At 41.5% G+C, this 21,633-nt stretch overlaps 1 protein-coding gene across 6 annotated transcripts in view; it reads right to left on the bottom strand.

The window, feature by feature from the left end:
* PPFIA1 (PTPRF interacting protein alpha 1) overlaps window positions 1-19,583 on the bottom strand; it is a 113,516-nt gene extending 93,933 nt beyond the window's left edge. For 3 of the 6 annotated variants that reach the window (XM_032776504.2, XM_075065241.1, XM_075065242.1), the window contains exons 1-2: window positions 18,165-19,583; window positions 16,427-16,690 (exon numbers count right to left, since the gene is read on the bottom strand). In XM_032776504.2, coding sequence (XP_032632395.1) covers window positions 16,427-16,690 — 264 coding nt within the window. In that variant the 5' untranslated portion in view covers window positions 18,165-19,583. The remainder of the gene's footprint in view (window positions 1-16,426; window positions 16,691-18,164) is intronic. The other 3 variants (XM_032776511.2, XM_032776508.2, XM_032776513.2) reach the window with 2 other exon arrangements.
* Window positions 19,584-21,633: the final 2,050 nt, after the last annotated feature.

Raw genomic sequence — 21,633 nt, 5'->3', positions numbered from 1 at the left:
AGAAAAACAATTTAACTACAATATTTTGAGTATAGGTCTAAAGAAGTTATAGAACAAATACAATCACTTCACTACAATCCTCCTCCCTCCCCACACTTTAAAAGTAGGATTAGGAGGGAGGTGGGGCTAATTTCGAGACGTTACTCAATTCTATTGCTTCTAATGTGCAGTAAAAATCAACTGAGAAGAATTAGTCCCCTCCTCATGCGACTAGGAAAGCCCACAGAATATGCTGGCTCACCAATATACTTAAAATTTCTTTACTGGTACATCCATTCATATGATGGATACAAGCTTATTTTCATCCTGCTCTTTTATTAGAAGCTGTCTTTAAGCAAACATGACTAAATCACAAATATTTTTAAGTTACTATGCTACACACGCTCAAGACACTACAACTTACATTATTTTATATATATAAAACAAATCAAATTCAAATCTTCTAGAATGACAGATTCAAGGGTCAAAGACCTCATATTCATCTGAATGGACAATACTGTACTGTAGAAGCTTCGTTTATCCAAAAAGATATCAAAGATTAAAATATGTCTATATTTGGGTACAACGTAAATATTTTTCTCAACAGTAATAATCCTTTGTGAACAAATGAAAATTTGAAGCTCGATTGAAAATGGCTTATTCAGATTGCTTTCCCTCATTGAACAGCCTTCTTAAAGTAATACTTCCAAATGCTGGCAGCAACTTATAGGTAAAAGCTAGCAAACAAGAAGAATATCTCGAACAAGAAAGGACTTTTCTCAACTTGAAGTGAATCCTGAATATTTATTCATAAACAGGTGGTAGAGATCGTCCCTCCATCATATGGCAGCTCTTGTTACTTCTTGTATTATGCAATGTATTTTACTTTAGCTGCTCTTGGCTGGACAGCATATTTCCACTAAAAGTATACCTATAGTATACACATAAAGACTTATTATGAACCACATATCCTGTTGAATCTGAACAAAAAGAAAAAATGTTTTTAAAAGTGTGATACAGCATGGCCAGAAGGCAGCATAAGAGTGTTAGCAGGGGGCCTTATTCCCTGCCAAGGGAGGAAGGTTTGCTTTAGATTAACTAGAGCACCTGACTTCACTTAGAGCACCTGACTTCACTTAGAGCACCTGACTCCAGTCATGGGATATAAACCCCTGCTTCAGTCAGACAGGGGTGGTAGTTGAAGGAGAAAGGTTGGATTGGAGCAGAGTGCAGATTGCAGAAGAGAAGAGTTTGTTCAGAGAGAAATTAATAAGGTTTGGGAGGTGCGGTGGATTTGGGAGGCCCGAACAGAAACCTCTATGTTAAGGCGGCACAGCTTATAGGAAGGAGAGCAAGAGCCCTTCACAAGCTGAGGGTATGAGAGGGAAGAACCCGGGAAGAAGAACCGCTAGGTCAGAGTTCCACCCAACCTGGTGGCCCCTGGTAGACGTAGTGCGCCAGGTCCCTCCCTCTCCACTCCCCTCCTCCAGTGACACTAGGGAATGATTAAGGAATGGTTTCACGAGGCCAGCAATTAGCCCTGAACCTCCCCATGAGAATGAGAAAGCGCGAGACCGACGTTATCGGCATATTTGCCACACGTGGTGTCAGGGTTGACTCGCGCTTGGGATCAGGGGGAGACATAACCCTCCATCCTTAAGATGGGACGTGTAGGCTGTGTACATGACGCGGCCCAGGCAGGAGGTACAGTGTCCAGGCACCGCCCAACAAGAGGCGACTTTAGATGCAGCAAGAGACTAATCAGCTGTGATGTGTGCCTTCTGCGCCTTCTTTCTTACAGTGTGCCTCTTACTTAGGGTTTCTGTGTGCTTTCCCTATTCATCCGCAGCACTCCTCACCTTATTTTTCTCCTGAACACAATCTATTCTCTTTGCAATCTTGCATCTGCTCCATATCAACCTTTCTCCTTAACTACCACCCTGTCTGATGAAGATGGGTTTATATCATGACTGGAGTTTCAGGTGCTCTAAGTGAAGTCAGGTGCTCTAGTTAATCTAAAGCAAACCTTCCTCCCTTGGCAGGGAATAAGGCCCCCTGCTAACACTCTTATGCTGCCTTCTGGCCATGCTGTATCACAAAAAGCAAATACTAAATTTAATTGCTAAAAGAAATATAAACCACAATTTTACAGTGTATGACTTCTAATTGAATTACACACAGCTATTGTGACCTGGTAAATAGCATTAGTGGGTGTCCTAGCCAAAACAGATTTTTCCTCAAAACTATAGGAGATTAAGTACAAACAAAAAATATTTGTAGTTAATATAGGAATAGAGTGTTATAATGCTCTGCATTTGACTCTTCAGTGGCATTGGGTCTAAACTTTTCATGAACACAGATGCATCTTATTAACACCTTAAATTAATGAAGTCTAACACTCTTCGGGACTAAAGAATCTTTCCAGGATTTCACAATAAGACCATTCAGAACCTTCTTCACCATCCCCCAATCATGTTTTGATTGGCAACTGATACTGCACGACTTCTCAGAGATGCCTAAAGCTACAGCTACCTATGGAGCTCACATCAGTGAAGAAACTCCCACACCTACTTTTCCCTCATCCCTCACCACCATTATGGCAAAGAATACACTTTTAGTTTAATTAAAAAAGAAAATTCCTGTGCCACCAGTTTGACAAGGTATGAGGCAAATCCATCTAAATTTCAATGACATCTTTGAGAAGTTTTCTTAAGACCGTTCCCTCACTCCTTCCCTCTCCCTACAAAAACTGGCTGAGATCTTCTAGGATCCCACACATGCTGGGATATAACAGAGAAAGAGAGAGGCTGTCTGTGTGGAGGAGTGAGGGTAGGTGGTATGTATGGCTCCTGTCCCGAGAATTCTAAGCCTGGCTCTGGGTACAGTATATTTACATTTGTGAAAATTTAATGAGGATTCAGCATTTCTGCTGGGACCTCACATTACAGGACTGACCAAAAGCAATGCGTTCTGAAAGACCAAATACTCTGAAATCAAACATTACTGAACTGCTGTTTGCCCAAAGGAACTTACAAGTATTTTTCTGTTTGTAAAGTACCAAGCATTCTTTGTATTCAAAAATCAATAAATGATGGTAGAATTCTTGTCAACTGGCATTTTAGCATTAAATACCTTTTTAGACTTTCTATAGCATTAAGATTTGTCTGCAATTCAACATTTACAAGACAATTAGGCACTACATGGATATTTAATATCTAGTTTTTACCGACACCAAATCTAGATATTCTTCCAAGAACAGACGCTGGTCATAACATATTCTGCATAATAGCTTCAATGAAATGACGTTCCTGTTTGTGAAAGCTGTGAGAAGCAGCTGAGGCACTGCCCTGACCCACACAGTCATTCATCTTTGCCTCTGGCTGGCAGATTCAGCTCTATGGCAGTGGTTCTCAAACTTTTTTTACTGGTGACCCCTTTCATACAGTAAGCTCTGAGTAAGACTCTGCTTATAAATGAAAAAAAGGTTTTTATATATTTAACACCATTATAAATGCTAGAGGCAAAGCAGGGTTTGGGGTGGAGGCTGACAGCTCATGACCCCCCATGTAATAGCTTTGTGATTCCTTGAGAGGTCCCAACCCCCAGTTTGAGAACTCCTAGTCTATGGCTAACAGTTGTATAGTAAATTTTTCAAACTGTGTTAAAGGGGAGTGTTTTGGGAACAGCTGTAGGAGGTTAATCAAGCCACAGGTGTTAGGCAAGTGTCAACAAGATCCCCCCCTGCCCTCCCCCATCCCATCAGTCCTCTCATAATTTTTTTTTGCCAAGTGATGAACAACGTGGTTTTATAATTCCAAACTTGCTCAAGCAAGTAGTGCTCAATAAGGACAGATACCTGTAACAAGTCTACCAGCATATGAGAGAGAACTAAAGTTATGGGTGCTTAAATTTTTAATTTTATGTTTATGCTATATTATATACAAGGAATAATATTAGTTATCCAAGTTTATTTGCCAGTTAAGAACTTGCTATTCACTCCGAGCAAAGTAAAATATCTCATTTTATTGATCTACAATGTAAGTGTACCTTAGGGTTAATAGCTACGGGAACTGTAACAAACACTTGGAAGTTCAAGAATTTGTTAGAAGTAATTTTAAAAATATGGTTTAAACCAACCCGGTTAATATAAAAGAATTTTAGCAATCTTAAACCTGTAAGTTTAAATTCTCATTTGTTGTATGCCACAGTTCTAAACATGAAGATAAACATCTTCATAACAGATATTTACAAGACATTTTGGTACAGTTATCCAATAAAGTAATTCAAGAAAATGATGTCAAAAATTTCCCCAGTACATGATCTCCTCCCAAAATTACTATTACTTACTTTAAAACATAGTTAAGAATTTAATTTCTACTATACAAACTAAAAAAAAAAAAGCTAATTTCTATTATACAAGCAAAAAAATGTTCAGTTTCAAAGTCAACCATTGTGAAGTTAAATGCTGCATTTATAGTTGCCTTTGACATTTTAATTCTGTTCCCTTGTTAGAGTGACCAGATGTCCTGATTTTATAGAGACAGTCCCAATTTTTTGGGTCTTTTTCTTACATAAGCTCCTATTACTCCCCATCCCGTCCCAATTTTTCATGTTTGCTGTTTGGTCACCCTATCCCTTGTGCATACAATTTGTGCAATATACACAAGGCACAGTCCTGTGGAAAATACTTAGTATGTAATCTTGACATTAAAGACTATATCATAGAGCATATGTACAAAGGGGCTGAATTAAAATTGTATAGTCTGACATTTAATTTTCAACTGCTTGACTTCACAACCAAAATAATTCTTTAATGTTTGTTTGCAGTTTCCCTTTTTTAAAAAATGCCTAAAATAAACTGTATTATGTATAATTATCAGCTCACACAATCATGTCATCATGGTTTGAAATCTGTACCTTCAGCATTGCACAACAGAATACCACCACTTGGGCTACACGACTAACTCTATTAAGTGGCTGGAGGAGAAGGCTATTATCACAAGAGGGGGGTTAATGGTCTCCTAAATATAAGTGTCACTACCACTCCTGCGATTAAATAAAGGAATTTTCAACTGTGCCCCTCCTCTACCCCAACTACCATGAATTTTGACTCTGCATCACTGTCCTGTCCTGTAAAAGAACAGTGGGTCTTCAATGGATGTGTGAAAGGTAGGTAAGAGGTCATGTGACCTGCATGTAACTAGTCGCCAGAATATCTGTGTATAGATTCAGGGCACCAAAGGAAGGTCAGAGTTAAGGTTCCTCTTGAAAACTAAAAGCTATCCTTAACAAATTCACTTGTCTACTCACATTTAAGTTAAAATCACGGATTGAGAGTGCTGTGCCAAAGCAGTGCCAGTAGTACAAGAGTTCAATGTGCATACTTCCCTCCTGAAGATAAATTCACAATGGGGAACGTAGACTTTTTGTGCAGGAGGAAAGGAGCCAATTTTTTTTTTTTTTTTGCTTCTTTACTCTCAACATCTACTACTGTATGAACAATTGTACACATTAGTGGCAAGTAAAATAAAATATTCCGATTAGTTATCCACTGGATGATTTGTCAAGAGTTTACTGAATATCCTGAATGTAGCATTTGCGTTCTCAATCAAGACGTTTATTCTTGCTACAATTGGTGGGAAAGACATTTCTCAGACTTGTGCGCGTTCATTTTTGTTGTTACTGAAGTATACTGTAGCACTTTATTCAGGACTGGTATCAGCATTTTCTACAAAACACCACACACGCTTGGTTACAAGATATGTAACTTCCATGAAAAATTACATGGCGCCATTAGCTGCTACATAGGTTAATGTTATTCTGCTATCTCTAGATTTACACAAAAAAAATTGTTTGTCAATTCTCACATGCTCATTTGATATAGACTAGATAAACAGCACCTGAATTTTTCAGTCCAGTAGCCAGAACATTCAGTTTAACAAACAACTATCATTAATAAGCTATTTAAGTGGGTTAGGATGATATGTTCAGAGAGGGCAGAATTGTTCCATATCTGCATAAGATACGACAAAACACCTGATGTTGGCCATTATCCAGCACAAGATACTGGACTAAACGGATAACAAGTCTGATACAGTATGGTCATTCCTATGTTCTTATGACTTTCGCTGAAACATTTGTAACTTCAGTTACCACTTCCATGCCTGATTTGCTGAAAAGTGGCTTAATTACCAAAAAGTGCTATTTACGCTGAGGCCTCTTTACTAGTTCTGGCAGCAAAAAGGGGCTATAAAGTGGGATCCTTAAAAGTAATTCATGTCTACTTTAAGGCCCTTTTACACTGCCAGAACTATGTAATGAGGCCCAAGGTCTTGTCCACATAGGATAGTTTTACCATTTATATTGATATAGTTTCACCAGCATAACCTTCACTCCCTTGTGCAGATACTCTTATTCCAGTCTATGAGTGGCTTTTTTTCTGTTTAGCTAAACGCCTTCCCAAGCAACACCCAGCTAACCCTAATTTTGTTCTAAAGTGGCTTTTTCCAATTGACCACACTGGGATTTATACCTGTTATAACTACATTGATTTAAATTCACATCTTAGATTATACCAGTGGTTCTTAAAATCTTGTACTGGTGACCCCTTTCGTATAGCAAGCCTCTGAATGCAAACCCCCCTTATATAAAAAAAAAAAAAAAAAAAAAAAAAAGTGTTTTTAATTTATTTAACACAATTATAAATGCTAGAGGAAAAGCGGGATTTGGGGAGGAGGCTGACAACTCATGACTCCTCATGTATATCTCACAACCCGTTAAGGGGTCCCGATCCCCAGTTTGAGAACCCCTGGATTATACTAAATAAAAAGCTCTATATACAAAGCATTAGTGTAAATGACAATCAGGGCTTTGGGTTTAGAAGTCTCCTCCAAAGAACTCATACTGAAAGTGTGACAGTCACTCTTCCGCAAATGAATCACCTTTATCACCAAGATCAGAAATTCCCTTAGTAATTACAATGTTCTTTATAATTGTTAATTACAAATTACTACCTTCTGAGCTTTTAAACTATGAGACAAGAAAGTGGGTGCAGTTGTCTAAACATTTGACCTCAAATTATACTAAGCAGTACTAAGTATTTTCCCAATTCCTACAGCCTATTTAGAACATGGAAACATATTGATATTGCACATCTAAATGGTGATTCGTGTCTTAGAATTTTCACGTCCTACTTTGGAAACACAAACTAACTGTATTGAGTATAGAACAAAAAAGGCTCAAGTTTCAGAAGGTGGTACTGTTGAACCCCACCCATAAAATACATTTTAAAGGATAGCACAAACTGCTGTAAGGAAACAAAAAAATCTCTAGTTACACTTGCCTGCCCGACGTCTGACATGTTTATAGCTGCATACAACAGCAAGAGAAAAAATGAGTGTAAATGAAAACTTTGTAGTCTTCAAAGTATTTTCTGTTTTGTGTTACTGATATATGTTGTGAGGTTGGGAGATGCCCACAGATAGCCCTTCAGTGGCAACAAAGCAGCACCTACTAAGACAGATTTACATCAGGACCAATCATGGCCCATTAAGGGGAATCCAGGATCTTTCTAGCAGCTGGAAGAAAATATAAAATAGGGACAGTGACATCACTTGGCCTCTCTCCTCCCCGATCTCAACATCTGGAAGATCATCTGGAATACAAAGACTTTGAAGTGGGGAGACTGGTCCCAGCCTGTATGGGAATACAGCATGTGTATTAAGAACTGTGAGCTGCCTGTAATATCTTTCAAGATGAAAAAATGCTTGATTCAAATCTTCTATAGTCTACAGAATTTAGATTGTAAATTTATATTCACGTCTTATGTAACCAACTTTGATCTCTATGCCTGCTATTTATAATTACTTAAAATCTATCTTTCTGTAGTTAATAAATCTGTTTTATATTTTATCTTAAATAGCTTCTTCCTCTCAGGAAGATGCATTACCTATGGTGACTGGAGAACCCTCATATCAGCATAGGCAGGGCCGCCCAGAGGATTCAGGGGGCCTGGGGCAAAGCAATTTCAGAGGCCCCTTCCATTAAAAAAAGTTGCAATACTATATTCTCGTAGAGGCCCCTGCGGGACCTGGGGCAAATTGCCCCACTTCCCCCCCACAAGGGCAGCCCTGAGCATAGGTAGTGTCCACACTGAGGTGCCGCAGCTGTGATGCAGTAGCACTGGGGTAATCAACAGACGGACTGCTGTGAAAATACAGACCATCGGACACTTTTCAGTGGAACCCGGGGCAGAGGCAACAAGGGAATGGCCATGCGTCTGTCCCCTGCCCAATTGCTCTGGATGCCTCTGAAGGATATGCCCAGAAGCAAAGAGGCAGCACTCCTCCTGGCAGCAGTTCTCTAAATGTTCCTATTTAGCATGAGGAGAGAGAAAGCAGCATGGCAGTTGGTTGAACTCCTCCCTGCCACCTACATGGGGCCCTTCCCTGCTGCTGGAGTACCAGCACTGACTGCTTTGCAGACCATCTACAGGTGAGAGGCAATGCAGCACATGTGAGGGTGGAGGAGGAGCTCAGCCAGTCACCCTGCTGCTTTCTCCCTCCCAGCAGAGGCACGGAAAGTGCCACTGCCAGGGGGAGTGCTGCCTCCTTGCTTCTGGGCATCCCAAAAAATTGGGGGACGAGGGATGTGACCCCCCAGAACATTTCATACGGGCCTTCATCCCGACTAGCTACAGCTACATGCCATCTCTCCACATGGGCTGAAGCCATGTTGAGCCATGCTTGTGCTCCATGCAGTCCCTGGAGCCTCCAGTCCCAACCTGTCCCCTTAGCACATCCCCCTCCGGCCTTGTGCCCCCTGTCTGCAAGCAGTCCCCAGAGCCCACTACCACTGGGCGGTCCCCAGAGTCACCCACCATGGCCTCATATCTTCTCCCCCTCCCCTTCAGGGCCAGTCCCCAGAGCCCTCTCCAGGCCCCTCCCCCATCAGCCTCTTTCCCTTCCCAGTCTGCCTCCAGTCACCAGCGTCTGTCACATCCTGGCCTCCCCCCCCATCTCCCCATGGTTGCTATCTGGAGTCTCCTTCGTCCCTCCCACTACCCGGAGTCTCCTTCCTGACCCTCTGCTATCCCAGCACCCAAAGGATAGCTGGATCATAGTCCAATGGCTTCACCTCCTGTCTCCGAGCTCAAAAGTACTCAAACAGTCACACTCTATTCTGCTGCGGCACATACCCATTCCTCTCCCCCCACTCCCATATTTGCTACTTGGCTTAATTGGGGGCACGAAGGAAAGTCTGGAGACGGGAGGGGAAGCAGCCATGCCAGGCAGCTCAGGCCAGCCTCGTGCATCGTGTTTTCAATTTAAGGAAATAAGATCACCATACTCTCTGGACATGGAGGGCGGGGAGCTGGCAGGTGATTGGGAAGCTGGCTGGCAGTATGGACCTTGAATATACTTTGAACAAGAAATCTGGACCTTGACAAAAAAAATAATTTTACTACCCCGCTGTGACATTTCAAGTGTAGACAAATCCTCAGTCCTGCCTCAATGCAGTGGACTGAACTATATGATCTATAGAAGTCACTTCTAGTCTTACATTTCTATGATTCGGAGAGTCACTGAAGGGAGCAGGAGGATCCCAACTAACTCTTCCCCAAGATCAATGATGGAATTAAGTGGTTGACTGTTTTGAGCTATTTGAAAAGACCTGTTCGGTTTTGAAGCTTCAGTAATGGTATCAATCTCTGCTTACACAACAAAACAAACTTGGAAAACTGATTCATCTTAACATGATTAATTAATACTCTTTTTTTGACCTTGAACAGTACTGCAAACACATGACAGTGACTTATATTAAGGCTCTAATACTTGCTTTTCTGTGGAAAAACATTTTTCACACAAAAAGAGAAAGAGGAAAGAATTAATTCCATTTAGCATTCTTCAGTGGGATCCATTTAACCCTATTTTAAAATTCTATAGTGCTGGAAAAGATGGTGAACGCTCCACCCCAAATAAATATTTTTTTATGAAAAAGTTTTCATTCAAAATCAGGTGAAAATTAAACTTTGGTGTTTAATGATGGCTCATTTAAACTTAAACAGACAACCATTCCCAGCACAGTATTATATTAAAAGTGAAGTGAACTAATTCAGAATGGAGTAAAATAATTAAATCCTTCCTCTTCAGTCAGGACTTGTCTTTATATGTCTTGCACAGTCCTGAGCACAGTGCCAATACGTAAATATTAATTCAGTGTGGGTACAGAGCACTCTGTATGACTTATCCCTTAAGACATTAGCCTCTCTTCATTCAAATCCCTCTGCAAAACTCAGTTGTTCCATGATATTTACAAGTAATTACAAATAATTAAACTGAGGAAAAGTTGTGTGAATGAAGTGCATTTATTTATAAATATGCACAAAACTATGTATCAAAAGACTTTGCATACTTTAATCATAGCCCTCTCTCCTACAACACACTTAGCCTGCAGGCTAAGATGAGAGGTAGCATACTATCTTCCTATGCATTTGTATAGGATCTAGCATACTGGGGCCCGTATCCCAACTGGAACCTCTACATAACACCTCTGAAGAAATAAATAAATAAAAAGGAAGGCTCACACACCTTTCAAAGCTGCATCTAAACTAAGCCTCTTTTAAAAGTCTCTCATTAGATAGCAATCCAAAGGGTTCGTTTATCTCCAAAATTTCCCACTTATAAACTGCCTAACATATTACTTGAAAAACAAAGCCTGAGGCCAATTTCAGGTTATTTTTAAAAATATATCTGTATTTGAGGATTTAACACATCAGGATAACACTGAAGTTAATTCACAAACACAAAATGCTCAACAATTTAAAATTAAATTTAACTAACAGGGCTTTTTAAATAAGAATGACAAGTCAATTTGAAAATGGATACAGGCACAATACCATCAGTCATATACGATCAATGAAAATCTGCTCATCTATTGGTTACAGATGGATTTTGCTTTTTAATAGGAAAGAAACCACTAAAATAAACCCTTTAGGATTTGCACAAAATTATTTAAATTAGGGTAACTGAGCAGTCCAACCAAATGCTACAGACTAAAGCAGGAGTTGGCAACCTTTCAGAAGTGGTGTGCCGAGTCTTCATTTATTCACTCTGATTTAAGGCTTCGCGTGCCAGTAATACATTTTAACATTTTTAGAAGGTCTCTATCTATGTCTATAATATTTAACTAAACTACTGTTGTATGTAAAGCAAATAAGGTTTTTAAAATGTTTAAGAAGCTTCATTTAAAATTAAATTAAAATGCAGAAGCCCCCGGACCTGAGTGCCACTGAAAATCAGCTCGCATACTGCCTTGGGCACGCGTGCCATAGGTTGCCTACTCATGGACTAAAACAACATACAGATGTCCTGAACATTTTCAAGCAGAGCCTGGAGTAGCTCAAATGTCTACTCAAAGATCTCAGAAGGTAGTTCTGAAACTGCTCATCTGCCCCAAGGACATTCTGACACACGGTACTGCAAGGCTACATTCCATCACCCCTTCTGCTCTACGTGGAAAGCTGGAAACCATTAGGAGAATTAGTGAGGCATTATGAACAGTAGCAATTCTCAATGGGCAGACAGTATTCTGATTCCCATGTCTCCTTCAACCCAAACAATAAAGCTGTAAACAAATCTATCCAGTGCTTAAGAGACTGGGGCTTCAGTGAGGTTAAACTGATGGAGGAAAGCAATTGGAAGAATGAGAAGTTTATTTTTACCACCTTGATTTAGGAGTTTGCCTGTTTTGGCACACATTTGCACAATCGGGAAGTCTTATGAGATTCCTGTTGCTTCTGGATAACTAACTCGGAGCTGTGACCAAAAGCTTTTGTTTTTAAATTTGATGGTCATAAGGTCTGCTATCAAATGCAGACCTTGCTGCAGTAATAGGTACCGCCTGGGCCACCTCAAGATTGGATTGTTTTAACAAGCTGTACATAGGGCTATACCCAAAGATCCTTAGGAAACTTCAACTGCTGCAAAACATGTCACTTAACTAATAGTACTTTCCACAGAGAGTACATTACATTTGTGTTCATCATATCTGAGTGCAATTAAAGATGTTGTTTCTAATCTATAAAACTCTAGATTATTATTTAAATTCAGAACGCTCCTTGATGACACAAAGAAAATCAACTGTTGCTGAAAATGTCAATAATTATAAAGATGAGACAACGGAATCCTGGCAGTTGCAACATAAGTAATCACTGTAAATTATGGTCTTAAAAAGGTCTTAAGATTAAATGTTCAGTGTGGTTTTGTAAGAATCTCATCTGACATACCTGTTCATGTTCTCTCAATTAATGTGATTAAACCAAAAATGGATTATTTATGTTCATTATATGTTTTGAGAAAGATGTTTATATAGATAGGTACCTGAATATTTTTTACTACCACAACTGCATCTGAACTCTCACTTGAATATCATTTGCAACCACTCACAATCAATATTTATATCTCCAAAAGTGCTAAAATGTGGAAATCAAAAATGGTACAGCAAAGAAAATGGATCAGGGTCTTAATTAAAATAAAATACTACATACTGTTACCATAATAAAACCCAACCAAAACCATAAGCAGCTTCTCTCCTCATTCAGTCTCTGCATTCCACTAAAAGCTCAAAGATGCATACACACAATGCAGTTCTTATTCCTGACTTACATAAACTTGATACTTTGAAATAAAGAAATTTTGAACAAGACTATCATTAATACATGATAAATGATTCCATGCCATAATACTATTATTTTTATACCATGCAAGATGGTGAGTCAAAAAAGACAGGTTCTGTTAGCACACCTTTTAATAATATAGCTGAATGTCCAGAAATATCTGTTTCTATATCGTTTAGCATAGTTTGTTTTAGCAACATCTAGAATATGTGTAAAACAATATGCTGCGATTGTCACCTCTGCACAAGTTGCTATGGATGCCAGTTATATTTTTGGCACATATTTGTGTTCATGTAAATTAAAGTCTAATACAGAACTAACCTGAGCCTCCAGTGGCATTGGCAAAGTTATAAAAGCTTCCATACACTGTTCATACATTAAGTGCACCCTACTAGTTCAGAATACATTTGACGGTTATAGTCTACAGTCAAGTGAAGAGGAAGGGCAGCTCAGTTCTCCTATGAAGGAAGCATTGCTCTGGGCAACCAAGAGTGAAGTTGACCAAGGCCTGGTCTACAGTGTGTACGCACGCGTGTGTGTGTAAGTAAAAGATACGCAACTTCAGCTACGGGAATAGTGTAGCTGAAGTTAACATATGTTATTCTGATTTACCTCCCGTTCTGACGGCGCAGGATCAACGGCCGTGGCTCCACCGTCAACTCCGCTACTGCTGCTCACCCTGGTGGAGTTCCAGAGTAGACGGGAGCATGTTTGGGAATCGATATATCGCGTCTAGATAAGATGAGATATATTGATCCCCAGTAGATCGATCGCTACCAGCCGATCCGGCAGGTAGTCTGAACATACCCCAAGACTACATATAGTCAATCTACTTCAGTTAGAGTGAGTTCTATAGGTAACATCCAAATTTAGTTTAAAAAAAAAAAAAAAGCACTGAACCACCATTTTTATATTTCTTCATTTTAGTAGCCTACATATTTGTCACTGCATTCCATTAGTTATCATAGGTCTTTCAATAACTGATGGGACTACTGTACAAGAAGAATATTAGCTATCTCTGGTATGTGTCTGAGAAGTGAGAGGGGAAGGGTTATTTGTTTTTTTTAAACACAATACTGTGTTCAGAGCACAAACTACAAGACAATTTTAGGAATTTAATAAACTGTACCATTTATAAGTAGACAAATAGTGATTGAACTGTGATCCTACAATTGAACCTGCACAAGTGGACTCCCTGAACCTATGCAGAGCCAATCACAGATTCAATGCCTTGATTAATAAACCAGAGAACAACAACAAAATGCATTACTGCTACAAATACAGTTACCCCAGCAATCTTGCATTTCTTCTTTCACACAAACACAGCTCTGGAGTCTTCATAAATAGTTGAAATACCAGTTCATTCTACTGTATAACAAATCTAAATATTACCTGAACATATAGAAAGAGGAAGTATGCATATGGACTACTGAAAAAAAATAAAAAGATTCACTAGGGCAGTGGTTTTCCAAAAAGAAAAAAAAAATTCTGGTAACCCAGTTGAAGAAAATTGTTGATGTTGAAAATGGGGATGAGGGGTTTGGGGCATGAAAGGGACTCAGAGCTGGGGCAGAAGGTTGGGGTGTGGGTGTGAGGGCTGAAGGATGGGCCGGGAATGAGGGTTTTGGGGTGCAGGAAGGGGCTCTGGGTTTGGGGGGAAATCAGGACTGCTGCAGAGGATTGGGGTTGGTGCAGGCTTACCTCGGGCCACTCTCAGTCGGCATCTGCCCTGCCTGTCCTGGCACCGCAGATCGCACTGGGCCCCAGAAGCAGCCAGTAGCAGGTCCAGCTCCCAGGTAGAGGTGCGCAAGCAGCTTCACATGGCTCTTGCCAGCAGGTTCCTGGGACGGGCGCAGTGCGCAGAGCCCCATGGCCCCCCCGCCTAGCAGCCAGACCTGTTGCTGGCTGCTTCTAGGACAAAGCGTGGTGTCAGAACGGTTACAGCCTAGCCTGCCTTAAACTGGCAGCACCGCCGACAGCACTTTCAACAGCCCAGTTGGCAGTGCTGACCAGAGCCACCATGACCCCGTGCCTTACATTCTGCAACCCAGTACTGGGTTGCGATCCACAGTTTAAAAACTACTGCACTAGGGCAAAATACACAAAGTAACAAACACAAATAAAGCTATGACAAGTTCAAAAAATACTTTGAGAAAGATATGACCTACTGTTTAGTTAACACTTTGGTAATCAGATGACTAAACAATTGACTTCTAAGTCAATTCTTATCAAATACTTCCTTCATTAAAAAATAATGCTGTATTCCTTTTATACATTTGGAGAAGAAAAGTGATTAACTTAGATCTTTTTTCACAAAAACACCTTAATGATAATGACATGTCTACAATGGGTCTGCTTCCACCCGCACCTGAAATCAGTGGCAAACAACGGGCCTATTGAGAGAAGAAAGTTTAAAGGAATGTTCAACCTGAAACAGTGTCCATTTATAAGAGTGAGTTAACAGTTTCAAATATCATGCCTGCCACAGTTTCCCCACCAATCTGTGTGGATTTACCCATTTTAAAAATCTCTCTCCCTATTCCCTCTCATTCTCTCCCTCACCCTCTACGCCACTATTCTGTGGAAAACACCACACATTTAACTGGAAAAGACTAGCATATTAAGAAGTGGCAACTAACGTTGAGTGCCCAAATTAGACACTTTGGGCATTATTTTCAAAAAGCGCTAAGCCCATGCAGTTCTTCCTGAATTACATAGGACTTGAAGGTGGATGCTAAGCTTTTTTGAAATTCAAGCATTGTCTCGAGTTGGACACCCAACATTTGGTCATTTGTGAAAGTTTTGGCCTCAGTTTATTATTTCATTATACTGCTGTAACATTACTACATTAGCATATATAATATGACTATATATCTATACAGTATTGGATGAGTTCCAGTGTAATTTGCCATATCATAGTGATTAAATGTGTGATAGGAGGGGTAGCTTAACTGGAAAGATGTAAAACTATTGTATAGTCATTGAATCTGTTCAAGAAGGTAGGTTTATTTGGAATAAATGTGCTACATATTAGTGTGAGATCATCAATATATTCACAAGTAATGAGCAAGCAGGCATGCTGGAAAAAGTGCAAAGTCACGGAGAAAAGCTATTCGCTGGTTATTGTAGGGTTGCAGCTAAAGCAGAGCAGCAGTGTTCCCCCCTCTGCCCAAAAATAGAGTCTTAGTGCTCTAGATTTTATAAGCTGCAAAGTACAAGCTACTGTTATCTGACAGCAAGTCTCTTTTTTGGGGGGGTGAGCTAACCAACTTTGACTGTATCCCTTTAACTGGAACTGGAAAAAAACCAGTAAGGTGCATAAACACTGCTCATCATTCCTGACCACACTCTACAATGCCTATATGTCACAACACAATATTTTTTGGTATTTTGCTTCCTACAGAGACCAGCAACTAATACTTTAGTGCAAGGCAAAAACCAAACCCAACCCTACAATTCAATTATTGACTTAAGTCAATTCCGCAGTGTTCTTAGACTTCTGCTCCGCCACAGCAACACAGTGCACATTAACACAGTATCAGACCTAACCTTTCAAAGTTTTTGTTACATTTATTTTAAAAGATTGTGTGCTACATCCAGTATTTCTTAGGTCTTAAATAAAAGCCACCAGAAAAGTCTACTTTCCATCGAACAACAAACAACTTATATGTGCTCTCTGGAATATTTTATTTCATTTGGACATATTGTAAAATATAAACAAAACGAATACTAAGATTATTTCAAGATATATGCCATTCAAAGCATCCATACCTGTGGAAGTGCAGTATTGAGCTGTCTCTGCAAGGAATCTCTTTCATGACTGACTTCATGTAGCTTGCCCTGGGTCAGTACTAGCGTTTCTTGAGTCTCTCTTAGTGTGTCCAGAAGTCGATCCCTTTCCTCCAACATGGATACCATTAACTGCTCAAAATGGGAATCAGCATCCGACTGTAAAGGAGAGCCTGAACCATGGCCTCCATTTCCTCCTGAGGGAATCTCTGCCTCGCTGATGGTTGGCATCACCTCACACATCATCTTGAAATAAAAAATTCAACATAAAAAGTTATCAATAGTAACTAAAAAGTGCAAAGAGTACAAGTCCAAACAAAATGTCTGTAAATTAATATGCATAAGGACCCTGCCTATACTAGGAAAAATTAGCATCCACAATAAATCATCAATTTAGCTTCTGCAGTGATATCAACACTGGAGGCTGACATAACTGAGGTGTTTACCGCTATGTCATGTATTATTACAGAGATGCAGTGTACAATGAGCCAATTCATTGAAGTCTCAGTTTTTACAAATATTGGTGTCACTGCCCATTAAAGATGTTGTGATTTTCTTGCAAACCTGTGTTTCTACAGTACTACTTGTGACCTCATTTTCTAAGAGATTTATGTTTTTTCCTTTTTAAAATTGTTGCTATTACCTTCAAAAAGTACTGAAACCACACATTGTCATTTTTGTTGGCTATGAATCATCTACTGTACTGCAAAGCTATTTGGAAAGAGCAAAAGATGATTCCCCAAGCTTGTGAAACTCTAGTCTGACATCAAGACAGCTGGATTAATTCATGATAGAGCACTCTTGAGCTGGTTATACTGGCCATACAATCTCTACTATAGCAGCTTGCTGCAGGAAAATTAGCAGTAGCACATTTCTGTATTGGGATACAGCAACTGGAAAAATCAGACAGACAGATTAGCCCAGGGGAAATTAAAACCAAAGTTAAGGATATGAAAGGACATTAAACCTCTCAGGTAACAGTACTAAAACAAAACCAACAATGCTTCAACAAGTGCCTGCAGTACATTATAGGCTGTCACTGTAGAGATCAATAGTAAAAGATGCCTGTAAAGAAAAACAGACTGAAGCACAGAAATTTAATAAAAATATGAGAGTATTTTTGTGCCATCGTGTAAATGGTAAAAAGTAACAAAACCTTACAAGAGGAGTTCAAATTTGGAAGATTGTCAATTTAAGTAGAACCCTACAGCCCGTTTTGAATGCTGAGCCATCATGATTTCCAAACAGAGCTTAGAGAAACTTCTGTTTCTCATATTTAAATGCAATGAAAACCAGAAAGCATTGTTAGTCAGCATTAGCACTAAGCCACTAAGACCTTAAGGAATTCTTGGGACAGAGTGTGCCTTAACCTTCTTTGCAAATAGATCTTTTATTCTTGTAAGCTTGTAAACACATACAAACAGAAAAGCAATCAATTTTCTTACAGGGGTTCAAAAAGTATATTGCACACTCCCCCCATACTTTCAACTACTTATATAATGAAAACAGACTTCATCTTTCATCTGAACATCTAAATTGGTAAAAGTTTATTCTTCTTCCAATCTGCTGAATAAACTTTACATTTCAGAAATAATTTCAAACATCTCTCACTCTTGGGAAGAAAGATTTTACTATACATTTCAGAGATAGTCTCACTATTTAAAAAAAAAAATTTAAACCTTCAGAGACCCTTTATTTTAAACACCACTAATTTATTTACCTTGTTCGAAGAAACAAAATGGCTTGAAAACAGCCCCCCAAATTCCAGCAACCCCAGATCTTTCCTGTTCTTTCAGCAGCTTTGTGTGATCCCCAGACACCTTTCAGGCTGTAGAGTAGCCATCCACCTTGGGTACAATGTCCATTTACTAAACAATCCCACACACAAATGGATAAATAAAACTGCTGAGCAAAGAACAGGTCCAGTATGAGCAACAATGGTTTCAGCCAGCCAGTGGAAGTCCCCAAGGCAAAAAAGAATGGGTGCAACGAAGCCAATCTCAGCTTCCCTTCTCTCTACCGATAGCCCACAGATCCTGCAACAGCCCGAGTGGGAGAAGCATGTGCAAAGGCAAAACCACTTCTATCTTGCTGGTGCAACAAGCTTCAACAGTGCATGGTTCAGAAATCCCTCTAAGATCACAATCGCATTATTCAAAAGAGTAAAAACTGAAAGAAAAGAGGGGATGGCTTTTCTCGTGGGGTATTTAGAAAAACTCTTTCTTTTTTTCCCTCTGTTATTAACAGTAGGATCCTTTCCTTCCCTCAGTTTCCTGGGTCTTCTCTCATACATTTATAATCCCAGTGGTGGGTGCCGCTGGATGCTGTTTTGAAAGTCAGGAGGGGCTGTTGGGGTATTTGTACTTTGGGTTATTGTTCCATCCACTTACACTCACCCTCACATCAATGACTCTTCAGAAAAGACTCCGGCACTGAGATGTCCTGATCCAGCCCAGTAACCAGCCCTCCTTCTAAAACTAAACAACAGTGTATCCTAGAGGCGGGGGGCAGGTGAGTCCCGGGACCTAGAGACTAACTAACTGGGGGAAAGATCGATGGTTTGGAGCGAGGTCCCTGCGGTGTTGGGATTGTTCTCCTCTCCCTAGAGACCCGAGTGGATTAGGAGGTAGGAGGCTTTTCCCCTGCCAGAGGCCCCAGGGGAGCGCCGGCCTGGGAAAGGGCCCCTTTCCCAAGGCCTCGCTCCCCTGAGCGGCTGGAGTAGTCTCGGCTCCCGGGAGCCCTACCGAAGAGTTGGGTGGGGCTTCCTGGGTGCCGGAGAAGGGAGCCGGACTTGCAGAGGGGGCCCGGCCGCCGGGGGCTGGTCTCTCTCCTGGGTCCCGGGGCAGAGGTTGTTCCCGGCGCTCGGATCTCTCCTGGCTCGGCCCGGCTCCGTCCGCCGCCACCTCCACGGTGGCTGGTGCGGGACTGGCCGAGACCGGGTAGGTGCCGCCCCGTGCCCCGGCAGCGGCTTGGGCCCAACGATGTCCCCACGGCCCTGGGGGCGGTAGGCTCCGCTCCGTGCTGGGCCCCGAACCCGCTGCCTCTAGGCGCGCCGCTCCAGCTGCCTCGCGTCCCCTCAGCCGCCGCCGCTGCTCTTCCCGGCGCCCTCCGCGGGTCGGGCCCAAATCAGAGCGGGTCCCAGAATGCACCGCGCGGCGCCAGGGGCTCACGGAGTCGCTGCCCCCTTTCCGGGTCTCCGCCACGCTGCGAAGTGGCCGGTTCGAGACTCTCCTCGTGCGCCCCCACCACCTCACGGGCCCGGCCCGGAGCGCTCAGTACTGACGTGCCTCTGCTGCGTGCACAAACCGCGCTGCGACCCTGCGCGGATGGGGCAGGAGCAGGGCGGTTCAGCCCCAGAGTCAGTGGGAGGGAGGGCTCAGGGCGGAGGTGGCATAGTCACTGCGGGCGGGACTGGGCAGTGACGGTGAACAACATTGATGTGTAGAAATGTCCCCTGTTTGTGCAGTACAGTGGGAAACGCTGATGTCTTCCCTCCAGCCACCGTATGTGGCGGGCCAGTGTTTGCACTGCCCTGAGCCTTTTCTAGCTGTAGACAATGAATTGTTTGATGTGTCTGGGATGGAAGCTGGAGGCATGAAAGTAGGCATAGTGGTCAGTGGGTTTTGGGTGTAGGGTGGTGTTAACGTGACCATCACTTATTTGTACCGTGGTGTCAAGGAAGTGGAGCACCTGTGTAAATTGGTCCAGGCTGAGGTTGATGGTGGGGTGGAAGCTGTTGAAATCGTGGTAGAATTCTTCCACAGTCTCCTTCTCATGATGGGTCCAGATGATGTAGATGTCATCAATGTAGCATAGGTAGAGAAGGGGTATGAGTGAATGAGAACTGAGGAAGTTCTAGGTCAGCCATAAATATGTTGGCATATTATGGGGCCATGTGGGTGTCCATAGCGGTGCTACTGATCTGGAGGTATATACTGTCTCCAAGTTTGAAATAATTGTGCATGAGGATAAAGGCAGAGCTCAGCAACCAGTTGTGCTGTGGCATCATCAGGGATACTGTTCCTGACAGCTTGTATTCCATCTGCATGTGTGATCTTTGTGTAGAGAGCCTCCACATCCATGGTGCTAGGATGGTGTTTTCTGGAAGATCACCAATAGGTGTTTTCTCAGGAAATCAATGGTGTCATGGAGATAACTGGGACTGCTGATGCCATAGGGTCTGAGTAGAGAACACACAATATCAGATTTAAAGGTTGCTGTCCGGCAGCAAAAAAACTTCAGGACCAGACTCCAAAGAGAAACTGCTGAATGTCAGTTCATTTGCAAATTTGACACCATCAGCTCAGGATTGAACAAAGACTGTGAATGGCCAGCCAACTACAAAAGCAGTTCCTCCTCCCTTGGTGTTCACACCTCAACTGCTAGAATAGGGCCTCATCCTCCCTGATTGAACTAACCTTGTTATCTCTAGATTGATTCTTTCTTGCATATTTATACCTGCCTCTGTAAATTTCCACTTCATGCATCTGATGAAGTGGGTATTCACCCTGGGTATTCATCCATGAAAGTTTATGCTCCAATACATCTGTTAGTCTATAAGGTGCCACAGGACTCTTTGTCGCTTTATACTGGTATAGAGCACCTTTATAACAGCATTAGTGAATGTACACTGGGGGGGGGGTGCTGCTTTGTCTATACCAAAACAGTTAAAGTGGGATAACTCTCTAGTGTAGACAAGCCCCTAAGGCTTTAGCTGTTACAGTTGTGAAGAAAACCTCAGAAACATGAACAGAACTCTCTAGGTAACTCTACAGACTGCCTGGAACAATAGTTCTGAGGGCATGAACTGCCCAATTCACGTGACTGAGGTTCAAAGGGTATGTCTACACAGCAACTAGACACCTGCCATGGCTGGATCAGGCCAGCTGACTTGGGCTCACAGGCCTCAGGGTGTGGGCTTGTTACATTGCTGTGTAGACTTCCTGGCTCAAGATCAGTCTAGGACCCTATGAGATGGAAGGGTCTCAGAGTTCAGGCTCCTGGCTGAGCCTAGAAGTTTACACAACAATGAAACAGCCCCACAGCCCGAGCTCCATCAGCCCAAATTGGCTGGCATGGGCCAGCCAAAGGTGTCTAGTTGCTGGGTAGACAAACGCAAAGTTTCTGGCTTAGTGATGATAATTTAAATATCAATATTGTTAACTATTTCATTCCTCCTACCCTCCTTG

Source organism: Chelonoidis abingdonii, chromosome 4 (genome assembly GCF_003597395.2).
Source record: "Chelonoidis abingdonii isolate Lonesome George chromosome 4, CheloAbing_2.0, whole genome shotgun sequence".
NCBI lineage: Eukaryota > Metazoa > Chordata > Testudines > Testudinidae > Chelonoidis > Chelonoidis abingdonii.
The sequence above is the reverse complement of the archived record's forward strand: the minus strand, read 5'-3'. Positions and strand labels throughout refer to the sequence as shown.